The following is a 13055-nucleotide window of genomic DNA, read 5'->3' on the forward strand; positions in this document are numbered from 1 at the left end:
TGCAGTCAAGAGTTAGTATTAAATGTATGTTTTTGTGTGGGGCATGCAAACGCTACACAGAGAGGACTAGTGCTGGACAAGGGTATTTTTACTAAAAGTGCCTAATACATCTCATGTACTTTCTTTTCTTGTCATGTCCCAGCTTTTCTCAGTTCTGCTGTAGTTTTACAATCACTATGCTCTTGGGCTTTGTTTTCTCTGAAGTGAATCATTGGGCTTGTGGCTCATGTTATTGCTGTGTTTTATGCGGCAACCCTCATTTACTGCGAGCCAAACTTCCCAATAACTCTGTTTACAGTGGCGCGATCCGTCTAACCACTGATTGATGGCCCTCCCCTTAAAACATGAAGAAATTCCTCTGAATGAGCTGATGTGTGTCGTTCCACCCCTTTGCAAAAAGGTGACATTACGACTATATTCACGATTCTTTCTGAACGTGTGAACCCCCCCTCCGTTCCACTTGCAGCCGACTACCACAGCAGCGGGAACATTGTGAACAACGGCTGGAAGATCCACAACACGGCCAAGAACAAGTGGTTCGTCTGCATGGCCAAGACCCCGGAGGAGAAGCAGGAGTGGCTGGAGGCCATCATGAAGGAGAGGGAGCGCAGGAAAAGTAAGAAGGCTAATTTATTGGGGCTGGTTCACTCAAAGTGCAGCCAGGTTAAGAAACTCACATTTCCATTCTTTAAGTTTTTTTTTTTTACTCTAAGTGGCTGTCTTAAATTCAGTGACTGAGAATATATGTATCAATGACATGACAAGATGAAATCCAGTAAATAATTGCATTATATATGGAAAACTGGATCTCTAAATCTTTGTTATACAGCGTGTAGTCTTATATAATCCTATTCAATTAAGGAAACAGACTAGAAGAAGACATCCACAGGGCACATTGGAAACTCACGAGTGCCCCCCCAGTCCTCTTACTTTGAAAAGATTCATTACATTTTACTTTTCACACTGAAAACACAAAGCAAAACCAGCGTATTCTCTGTTCCTCCTTTGCTCATTAGATGTGCAGCTAAACATTTGTGAAGGTCAGTTATGAACACTGTTTACAACTATTAGCTCAGACACCAAAAAAACTCTGCTAATAATGTTTTGCAGAATTAGGAGAATTACATTTTTCCAGTGTGCGATTGATGTCACACACAGTCGAGGCAGTAAGCACAAAGATTATTAATGCTGTGATATTGATAGTTTTTTCACCCCCCCCCCCCGGTAGGTCTGCGGCTCGGCATGGAGCAGGATACGTGGGTGATGGTGTCTGAGAAGGGAGAGAAGCTCTACCACCTCATGACCAAGGGGAACCTCATTAAAGACCGGAAACGCAAGCTCACCACGTTCCCCAAGTGCTTCCTGGGAAGGTAAGGCTGAACTCGAACTCCACTCTTTGATTTTTCTTTTGGGGGGGAAAGCCAGTGTGATTTCAGTGACTGTGACGGAGTAATTGAGTGACAAACTGGATAATACTGCCATAAGCTTTTTAGCAAATTTATATAATTGCACTTTTTAAGGCATGTCGCCTGAAAAAATGAAATAGGTAGAGGGTGCTTTGGATTACACAGAACTCTTTTGTACTCAAGATTTGTTTCTTTAATCGAGCTTTCCTTTTTGGCAAAATCTTTGGCAGGAACTTCTTAAAACAACAGCTGGGAAGAAGAAAGAATCGGTGTCTTTTGTCCAGGAGACTGAGTGTTATGAATATCTGCAGCCTCAGTCATGGGAAAATCAAATCCAGCCAGATTTAGCCTATGAATCTTATTTAAGGATTATTGGTGTGGTGTCTGGGGACGGATTGGCCATTGAATGCCAGTCATAAATCACGGGGAGATATCCCTGTGCGGCTCAGCGGACTGCCAGCTCTCTCCCTCGCCCATGCTAGATTACAGTAAGCTCTCCGCTGAGGAATCCGTGAGGTAGCTACTGCAGAGGATACACTGTTTATGCGTCCGTGTCATTGCTTACCTACAGTGTCCCCCCCGTCTTTTCAGAGTTTAATCAGTCCACCATCCTTGTTTACTTTTAATGAGTCTAAATATGCACAACTACTCTGCATTTGTTGATAAGTGTAAATGTTTGCTGTAAAAGCTGATTTGCTCAAAACCCTGTCCTTGGGGGTGTTTTTTTTTTTTTTTCCAGTATGCATGAGACGATGTCCCCATTTCACTTTCTTTCATTACGTAGGATTTGGTGTCATATTGTCACGTTGCCAGGTTTTCAGGCAAATATCGGCAAAACAAGTTGAGATGAATCTCAGGCTGTATGAGCAAAACCTTTAGATCTCCTGCAGAGTGTTTGAGAATCAGATCATTTGTGGGTACAGACTTTAACTGCAATCATTAAATGTACGTGAGCCACAGCTTGTCTGCTGTATTAACAACCAGAAGCACCTGATTCTCAGTCTTCCTCGTCCTGTTTTTCTTCCGGCTTCAAAGCTTGCAGAGAGAAATCTTGATGAGGTATTGCACCCCTTTGCTCTCCTGAGGCTGGAAAGAGGTCCGATCTTCACATGCAGCACAAGTTTGCATTAATCCACCCCGCACTGTGGGCCAATGTGGGGAGTGCAGATACTGTGACTGAGAAGGTGACAGAGCTGGATTAGGATAATAAAATGTGCAAACATCTGACTGCAGCCAAAGAGCCTGAAAAAGAGAATCGTATGTGACGGCCAGAAGTCTTTTTATAGAGCGGTGACACTGTGTAACTTGAAAAGTGTTGGAAATAAAATTGAATACTTTCACAAGACGGCCTTGGCTGGATGTTCCTTAAACAGCGCTCCTATCTCAACTCTTGAAATCCCAGAACAAATTAGCCATGTAAACACCGCTGTACTTTAAGGAATGGCCCATGTTTTCCATTAGTTTTGAGTTGTTACAATGCTTTTTTTCAACTGGTAATAACAACATTGAAAACCACTCAAACAGGGATGTTAATATCAGTGCTATTTTTAAAAGCAACAAGAGAATAGGAAACAATGAAAAAGTCTAATTGGACATAGTTGCGGCTGAGTTTCATTGGACGGCGGTTCGGAGTGAGGAGTTGCTTTTATTCCTCGCTCCATGCAGACATCGCCAGATATGTTGTGGTCTGGAGGAGGAATAGATCTGTCAGCTAAAAAGTTTAAAGAGGATCAAATGCCACTTGGTCATCCCGTTGAGTTTTGAGGAGGCTGTGTGTGAGGAACGCAGCTCGGGGAAGATCCCAACACCTGGATGACCACTTGTGGGTGAAGACGCGCCTCTTCCTCGTCTGTACTCCCCCCCCCCCCCCCCCGTCTGCCATGATTTTTTTTTGGGAGATGATTACGCGTGGGCGTAATTGGAGAATGGGAACCAGCATCATGTGTCTCTGATGAAAACCACATTGCCTATGGCTGCAACTCGGCCCACTCCCTCCATTGTGAAATTCTTCGCCTTTATTCCTCTTCCACGCCTCCTCCTCGTTTTTTTTTTTTTTTTTAATGCTTTTCTTTTTAAGACCCGGGGCTATTTCTGGGGGCTGAAACTCCTCCCCCTTTAAATGCTACAATCTTATTTGCGGTTTCTCTTTCTGCATCAGAGTAATTCATCAAAGGAAATGTGTGTGACAGCCACCTAGCCTGACGTTATCATTCCATTTTAGACTGAAAAAGAACAGAAAAACAAAGTGTTTGCATGCTCTACATGTGACACACACCAGGGACTGCTTGTCATAACAGATGTTGATGGAAATCTCTTTGAACACTTACTGAAAAGGTTGGACACCCTGCAGGAATTGCTGTACATCTTTGTTGAAATTGTTCTTTTTGACATTACTTGAGTGCATCTCTTTCTCTAACAGAATATAAATGATGAATGTGACTAAACTAAATAGAAACGGATACCTCCACACAAAGCTGCTCCACTTGACAATTTTTTGGGGGCCAAAAACTGATATTGCATGAAATGTGATGATAATATAGTGTCACACAACACTTAACTGAATACGAATTTATTTGCCTTCTTGCTGAAAGTTACATGAGGAGACTGTTGCCGCTCTGTTCATTAAACATGAAGTTATAGCCAGCAGGCAGTCTGTCCCTCTCCTTCATCTTTGTTCCAGCTTCTAGTTCATGGTCGCCCTCACACTCATGTTTATATATGAGGCTTACATTTCGATCCAGAGAGGCTGGATATCAACAAACTGATCACTTTTATGACAGAGAATTGTGAAATGGTGGAAAGCTCCATCCATCCATCCATCCATCCATCCATCCAGCCAAAACAGGCCCCCGAGAGGCACCAAACCACGGAGCAAATTGTAAAAATGATCAAGAAAACGTATTGTATTTCTTGGGAGTAGAAGATGCAACACGATACTGAGACCCGAACTGAGATATCGGTGATGCTGCCATGAAAGCTGGCAAACGAGCATTAATCTCAAAACCATGCTGTCAGGGTGAGTTTGTAAAAACGTGCATGATGGAACAGTTCGCAAAGATTTTTTTGGGGGGAGTTTTCACAGTAATTTGATCCAGAACGTTTCTTTATAATTGGCTTCATGGTTCATGTCTTGATGACAAATTTGACAAATTTACATTGTAACTACATTTAAAACCTTTTATTTTGCATGCATACATTAAAGAAAAACGTAAAGAAATGAGATGGACAGGTAGACAAAGACAACAGACGATTGGATAGAAATGTAGGCGTGTTAATCCAATTTCCTGCGATCCGATCACTGCTGCTCTCTGATTTCATACATCACATGCTTTACATGATCACTTCCATAATCTGATTGCTCCAGAAATTTGATTTGAATATTTAGCACACATGTAAACAGGCTCACTGTCCCCATGTAACGAGCCTTAAATATCATTAGATTTGATTCACCCAATTTCTCACAGACCCACATATTTAATTGAATTGCCCGAAACTATTTAGCTCATACATAGCATAAGGCCACGAGACCTTCACAGTCCAGCGTCTCTGGTGTTTTTTTTTTCCACCCACAAACGGACAATTTCAAATTGTTTTCCCTCTGTGGTTTGTTGAGGAGAGAAAAGACGTCAAGGGTGGGTGGTTAAGGAGTGTACATTATTGGAGGTGGGATGTTTGGTCACTCGTTGCACAGAAATGTCTTTAAAGCGGTTCCTGTTGGCTCATCGCTGTCACCGGACACCTCCATCATGGCCTGGAAGTGAGTTCTAGTGAATTCCTCCAGAGCTGCTGGCTCTGTTTGTTTGGCTTTTGTGGAGAGACAGGACATAGAAGATATAATCAGCCCTCTCTCTTTTTTTCCCCTCACTTTATCCTCTTACTCTGTCCTTTGCTCTCTCTCTTCTTCGATCTTTGTCCATCTGAGACACAAAATTACGAAGAATTTCTCCGTTTAGCTCATCAGAACTTAAGATGTCATGTTTGTTGTCACAGAGATTGGTTTCTTCCTCTTTCCAGTTGTAAATGAGGCAGAGCGAAAATTATCTGTCATTATCCCAACGAGGAATTCCCAAGACGCATGTGTAGTCTTTGTATTTGATAGTGTTATATTGTAAATCTAAAATAAACAAGATTAAACTAAACCAAACCCGGCTGAATGAGTTAACAAACACATGTTGCCGTCCAACTACGTAAGAGAATGACTCCTCTTTGCCAAGATGATGTTTTGTTTTTCGTAGACACATCAGGTCAGAATAAATGTTATTGGTGGAAAGACATAAAAAGCGCAGTTGTTTTTCAAGTCTGACTGTTTTCTGCCGTTTTCCTCCTCTGACACCGTTGACTTGATTTATTTACATCTCATGGCTGGGATGTGGATGTGTCAAATATGTATGAATGTTTTCGCCCCTTTTTCCAAGATGAGATGATGATGACACAATATCTGGAAGTTTTGTTCTAAATTTCACAAAGGGTATCAAAGTTACGTTTATGAGAGTTTATTTTGCTAAATCCTATCAGTGATGAGAGGATAGGAATAAAAGGCTGAAATATTGCCAAGAATATGCGAAAAAAAATTATTGTTTTTTTATTTCTGTATTTCTGCTTTTTCTCCAGTGAGTTTGTATCGTGGCTGATGGAAATTGGGGAGACAGACAACCCAGAGGAAGGAGTTCATCTGGGTCAAGCTTTGCTGGAGAATGGCATCATCCACCATGGTTAGTTTTGCATGTATTTTCTTTGGTTTCTCACTCTGAGGCCTTATTTACCATAATTTTCTGCTCCCGATCCAAACCGTGCTGTGGTTCCCAGCCGTGCCCTGCTTGTTATAGTTGTGTCAATACTTACAAAACGGGTAATAACCCAATCATTTAACTCAAGGTTGTTGAAGCAGGGAAAAAGCTGGAGCTTGTATTCCTCCGAGACCCGGGTTAGAAACATCTGGTGTGGAGTAAACACGCCTCCCTCGTCCCCTGCTTATGGTCGGCTACAGACAGCCTCCCGACTTGCTGCTGCAACTGTGTGGTTGCCCAGCTGTGACATACAGGAAGGACGTGCAGCAGGTGGCGAGGGCGGCAGAACTCATCATGACAGACCACCATCCCACCTCAAAGATATCTTAAAAAAAAAAAAAAAAAAAAAGATAGTCCAGCTGTATTTTAACGGACCCCACCCACACACCCTGCCTCCCTCTGGAGGGAGATACAGACCCCTGAAAACCTCAACAAAAATACACAAAAAACTGCCTGATTTGATTAAGCTTGATTACTTTTTTGCACGTGTGATTTGTATGTGTGCACTGATGCGTGCCTACACTATACAGCTAATCAGCTATTAAAGCAATGATGAAGTCTTATATTCAAAATCCTGTAATTGCCTGGGCCTGACTTATAGTTTTGCCCGATGAATGTTCTTCATCCAAGTAGAAATGTACAGTTCTCAGACCTGGTCTACATGCAGCTGCCCTCTTCCTCCGAGGTATCTGGTTCAAGCACTCCCTCCACACACAGTTTAAATAATGGATTATAAACATTGATCTCTCCATGTGTGTGTAATAATTTCCCCCAGTTTATCTCCTGTGGCTCTTGAACACGTGTTTTGGGCCGCAGGCTTAAGTGGGCTAACGCTGTGCATCCAGGCATACTAAACGCTATATGGTGTTGTGCATGTTTTGTTCTTCTTTTTTTTTCCAAGTCAAGTTGTGTCTTAAATCACTCTGGGGTACTTTATTACTTCCTCACGGAGAAACGAGATTGGGTTTTAGAGCCATTCCTGTCAGAGAGGAATTACTCGGAGCCCCTCAGAGCTCCGTCGCAGAGCAGTTAGAAGTCCCCATGTGAAGAACCATAGAATATCTTTTCATAAAAACCTTTAATGGAACCTGCACGGCCGCAGCCAAGAGCACAGAGCCGGCTGTTATTACTATTGCGGCGTCGATGACAAAGTCCTCTAAAGAAGTGGAGCAGCAAGCTCCAAGCAGCTGTGTTATCTGTGACCACTTTGTATGAGGTTTGAGTCCCGCTCTTGTCTGCAAAGCTTGTTTCTCCATGCAGGCCCTTCTTGACTCCAATATGTTTTTAAACCTCTTATACTTTCAAATTTAAACCAGGATGAGGTTTGAAACTTTTCACATTTTTTTTTTCATTCTGGCACATCTGTCTGAAACCGCCGCATGTTTTGAAAAACCCTCTTTTTTCAGTCACAGACAAGCACCAGTTCAAACCTGAGCCTGTGTTGTATCGCTTCCGCTACGACGACGGGACCTACCACCCCAGAAGCGACATGCATGATGTTATATCGAAGGTAACGTTGCAACAGTGGGCACTAATTTAATCAAAATCATATTTTGAACTGACACCCATGACACCCTCCTCTTTTTTTTTTTTTAATGCTTAGGGTGTTCGGCTTTTCTGCCGTCTCCATAGCCTCTTCACTCCTGTCATAAGGTAAGATGCCATTTTCCCCTTTATTTTCCCCAAACCAGGTGAAACTACAGTAGCTCACCATCTGTTTTTTCTATTTTTTTTCACGTAAAAATAGCAAAGCCAGAAAGCAGTCAGGGGAGAGAAATATCCCAATGAACTATGAGCTCAGTGTTTTTAAAGAGGAGCTGACTTGTAAGGAGTTGGCACAGATGGTGATGGAGTGCGGCGGCCATTGTGGGTGATGGAGCATGGCAGGTTTTATCTGCCAGGTTTCAGACACATGTGGGAAAGAAGTTGGAATCTATTAAATCTTAAATCACCAAGAAGTATGATATTTCGATACAGCTGTCCCGATGCTGTGGAGAAAACAGCCTGTTGTGAAAAAGGTCTTGTAAACAATGTAAAATAATGTGTGTGGATTTTTTATGGGGTGTTAGTAGATCGACCACATCATCCTCTTGACAAAACACTCAAATTTATAACATATCCTTCAGGATTGGATTTAGTTTTATTTGTTAATAATGTATGTAAGGAAAATAATATCATTAATGTTCCCGGCATGACTTTTTTTTTTGTAAATCTGTACTAATCGCTCATGATAGTTGGACCAAGAAGTAATTTGATAAAACAATTTTCTTGCCACCCGTGTTTCTTAGAGCTTTCTGTGGCGTAACGTGGACGTTTTCCGCATACATAATCAGCTTGGATTATGTCTATAAAAGTATTTTAAGGCTACTGCTGAGCCCGTATTTCAATAACTGTACTTAATGCAGTTTGAGGCACGTGATCCAAAACAGGCATTTACTAGCCATTGTTTTTGTGTAGCTCTAGTGTCACTTTGGTTGTTAGCAGTTCACTGTTTAACAGATTTGAATCCACAATCAAAGATATAGTTCCGCTTATCATCAATCTGGTCGTCCAACACTGTTCGTGTGTGAGACTGGAAGTGACATCCTGCAATGTCAGACAAACACTCATCAAGCCAAGTCACCAAAACCCAAACGAAGAATCATGCTTACTCGTCGTGTCAGATTTCTTCACTTGGAGTAAATTGCTGATCTGCTTCGGTTTGATCCTTTTAAATTCTGTTTGAACATTGTTTGAGGTATATCCACTAATGTGTTTCACTGCAAAGATCAAGGTTGGTTGTTTATGCTGGTTTTCAAGTTGCCCGAAGAAGAGCTTTAATTTCGCCCCTTCCAGACTGTGTGCCATCGCTGGAGGGAGGGGGGCAAGCCGATCCTTCATGTTTTCCAGCTGAGAAGCTCCTCTGTCTTTCTGTTTGATCCAACTGTGAAAAAGCCCGAAGGATGAATTTGTGTGTGTCTGATCGGAGCGTGAACATTCAACCCGCTGGCGTTTGTGTTGAGGTCAAACCTCTTGACGTCACGACTGTGCGCAGGAATTGCACAGCGTTTCTGCTCAGTGTGCTCCTGCTCAGAGTCGGGTACAATACATCACAGGGCCTGGGAATGCTGGGGTCTAATTGGAGCCACCAGTCCCTGCCTAATTAGGTGGAATTTCCTGGCAGAGCAAAAGAGATGAGGCAAAAGAGGGAGTGCACCCCCCCCCCCCCCCCCCCCCCCCCCGCACCCCAACACAGTCTCCTTGCCCCCCCCTCTGCTAACAAGAATTGTCTGACTCCCTCCACTCCAGGGGATTGCATTGCACAGCCTCTCTAGGTTAATGCTGTGTACACATAGTTATACATTTAAAGAGATAATGAGAGGAAATTCTCAGTGCACAGACACGGGGACTGCAAACAGACATAATTCAGCAAAGGTCAATCATAAATTATCTTCACAAGGAATGGAAAAACTGGCATTTCAGTTCAACATCCGAAATGTTGACAAGTTTTTTCATTATGCTAATGAGTCCTCCAGACTTTCAGTGTTCATGGCTCTATGGGAAGGATTTTCAAGATAAACAACAGGGGCCGTTTAGCAGTTCCGACCACCTGATTTAATCTTAAAACTTTCGAAATTCTCCGCATATTTGACTTTAAACTCCATGCCCCAGGTTTCAGCGCGTCAACGCAAACTTTCTGTTTTTGGACAGCAAGTTAAAAACCACTTCCCTGACCTTTCCCTCTGTTTCTCCTCAAACTGCTGTTTGCCCATCCCCAACATATGGCTGCCCACTGGTCCGCTGTTTACCCTCAATTTTTCACTCTGACAGGCTCACTGTGCACCGGCCACCGGAGCCCAAATCTCCCTGACGAAGGTCTCCCGTTCAGGGAAAGTGCAGGGTACCGTTTGTTTCTTCGGGTCACAGCGGTTTGTGCATGGCACGGCAGGGCATCACGCCTGACTGGCTCATGCCGGCTCCACCGCACTCATCAGACACCAACACGGGCTGTCTAATACAGTTACGTAACAGTGTGTTTCATTGTGAAGGAAACAGGACAGCCTTCAGCCTCTCACGCTTCACATTGTGGACGTCGGCCTGGCTCACAATCCCCCGTCTGACCCGTCTGAACTGCGCGTGCGCGTGTGTGTACGTGGGGTTGCGTGCGTGTCTGAGCGAGTGTTTGCATGTGGTGGAAGCGGTGGAAGTCACGGTGGTTCTGGACTTTCCCGGCCCTGCGGCTCGGCCCCTTGCGTGTCTCCGGGGAGGGCCCGTGCGTTCATGGGAAAGTTACGGTTTCCATTTGAAACGGCATTCTCGGGGTCTGGCAGAGGGTGGCTGTGGGGGTAGCGCTGAGATCAGCCACACCAGAGTGACACCAGGGCACCCTGGGGCCGAGCGCTGCCGGGGCCGTTACCAGCTTTGCTCTGAGGAATGCTCTCGGCAACTGTCAGAAACTCCCTGAGATTTATGACGCCACTACCAGCGCTTGAAAAGCGCCTGGGCCTCGTTGACAGTGGGAATTATTAGCCTTCCTTTTGGCATTGTGTTTAAATAGACCAAGCAATTACTGTTCTACATCCACTACGTGAGTTTATTACACTTTAAGTGGATGCTCAAATAAGAGCAGCCCGAGTCCTTTCAGTGAAACTGTCTGCTTTTGTACTCATCCAGGGATAAGGACTATCATTTACGGACCTACAAATCAGTGGTCATGGCAAACAAGCTGATAGACTGGCTGATAGCGCAGGTAAGTCCACAACGTCATCTCCTCACAATGTGATTTATGTTTGTATTTCTCTCACATATGTGATTTTATTCATACTATGGTATTAATTACAGATTTGTTGCCAAATCTTAATCTGTACAAGGATGTTTTAGATCAGCCGGGTTCAGTTTATATTTAAAGCAGATTTTCGCCCTCTGGAAACACTGGCGAGTTGAAAAAAGTGAGAAAGATAGAAGTGGGTGTTGCTGTAGTCGGTCAGTCACTTGAAATGTGCAGCAGAGAGAATCAAAAATCAGGCTGGAGGCTCCCATTGAAGCCAAGAGGAAACAAAAGAGGGAAAAGCAGAATGGATCGTACAGCTATGCTTTATTGACTCTGACAGGAAGCTTTTGAGGTTAACAGATTGATAGCTCAGTACAGGATGACAACATCGGATATAAATATCTATCAGACATTACATATTGGTGTCTGGATGTGTGTCTGTCTGTGTGAATGTGTTTGACCCAGGCCAGTAGAGTAGCTCTCACTCCCGCGGTGGGACTTGAAGAAGTGTCACACTGCACAGTCTGGACGTGTTTTTGGCAGGGTTGGAGGTAGGGCATGGAGTGGCTCTGCTGGCCTCGGGGCTTTTGGGTGCAGAAACAAAGGAAGGGTGTGAGTGTGGCATTTCGACTGGTCTCCGAACACACAATCTCCTTTGTTCCTTGTCTGCTTTTCCTTTATTTCCTCTCGTGCTCCTGTGCTTAACCCCCACCCGACTCCTTCTGAGGTGAAATCTTTTTTATTTCTCCCGTGTGTTCAACTCTTTCTCCTTCTTCCTCCTGGTGCAGGGAGACTGCAGAACTCGGGAGGAGGCTTTGATTCTGGGGGTGGAGCTGTGCGACAATGGCTTCATGCATCACGGTACGGCACTTTTAACAGCTGTGGATTTCAACAGACTGGAGAAGAGAAAAAGTTGCGATGTTGCTTGACATTGGAATCCTCTTCATTATCCTAAATAGGGGTTGAGTGGAGAAACCGTGCAGAGGGCGGCTGGCATTTCACTTCCTGTTTTAGAACACAACCACCCTTGTTCTCTTTTCATTTTCCACTTAGAATTCCTTTGACACGCTGCAGAAATAGAATTTTTCCCCCCCAAATCCAGCGAATAAATTTACGCGTGATTGTACGCCATCATTAGCCCCATGCATAAGATTCCACATGTCCTAAATTACAGCCACTTGGTACATGAGCGGTTTAATCCAGCCTTGAGAACTTGGCAGACTTCCTGTGGATGTTTGTCAGTCTTCAACACAGAATGGACAGTCGCCATGGTTACAGTTTGTTTATGAGAGTCAGATTTGTTTTTAACTCCACGTGTCCCCTCATGCCAAAGTCCACATCATACACGCTGCAGCATGAGTCACGGCGTGCCTCCTCGTTCCCCCCATGATGTAACTCCTTCTAACAACCCGCAGTTCGGGCCTCACACTACAAATTACCAGCACATCTATAGAACATAACAACCCTGGCCATCAAACTAACCTTCACTTCACGGCCTACGGGGCAATTTTACCATTCGTGCCTACAAGTTATTTGGCCTGACGACGTAGCTATTAAAACCATTGGCTCCGTATCTGATCTTGAGGGCAATGAAGTGAGGGAATGTCGGAGGCAAACTCTGTTTTTCCCCTCTGGGTTATTTTTTTTATTTTAGAATTAAAGTTGTGGTAGATGCGTTATGATGGCGCAGAGAATGGCTTCAAACAGAAGGGAACGTTTGCCATGAAAATGGTCTCCCCTCCCCCTGAAAGTGTTTTGTGATTTGTGCATTGGGACATATATGGTTTATATATATGTTGAAAGGCTTGGGCATGCTCCATTTGGCATGGGAAACCATTGTGGTCACCCTTGGAATCATTTTAACTCAAGACTTAATGCAAAATGAATTATTGCTGAATGTAATTCAGTGTCTGCACAGCACACTGACGCTTTATTGAAAGTCTGTTTACATTATTCCATTTGCTAAAAAATATAATATAGTCACATTAAAGGCTGTAGCTTTTGCTGCAAATCATATATATATATATATATATATATTACAGTATATTTTCAGTTAATAAACAATAATTAGTTAATAATTTACATTGTGTTGGTGTATTGATATTCATACTT

The 13055-nt window shown here is 43.5% G+C and overlaps 1 protein-coding gene across 2 annotated transcripts in view; it reads left to right on the plus strand.

Moving 5' to 3' along the window:
• Positions 1 to 13055, plus strand: part of prex2 (phosphatidylinositol-3,4,5-trisphosphate-dependent Rac exchange factor 2) — a 102266-nt gene that overhangs the window by 30427 nt on the left and 58784 nt on the right. For both annotated transcript variants that reach the window (XM_080515070.1, XM_080515071.1), the window contains exons 9-15: positions 467 to 616; positions 1229 to 1370; positions 6018 to 6118; positions 7600 to 7703; positions 7797 to 7846; positions 10847 to 10922; positions 11732 to 11804. In XM_080515070.1, the coding sequence (XP_080371196.1) occupies positions 467 to 616; positions 1229 to 1370; positions 6018 to 6118; positions 7600 to 7703; positions 7797 to 7846; positions 10847 to 10922; positions 11732 to 11804 (696 nt within the window). The remainder of the gene's footprint in view (positions 1 to 466; positions 617 to 1228; positions 1371 to 6017; positions 6119 to 7599; positions 7704 to 7796; positions 7847 to 10846; positions 10923 to 11731; positions 11805 to 13055) is intronic.

Source organism: Blennius ocellaris, assembly GCF_963422515.1.
Source record: "Blennius ocellaris genome assembly, chromosome: 19".
Taxonomy (NCBI): domain Eukaryota; kingdom Metazoa; phylum Chordata; class Actinopteri; order Blenniiformes; family Blenniidae; genus Blennius; species Blennius ocellaris.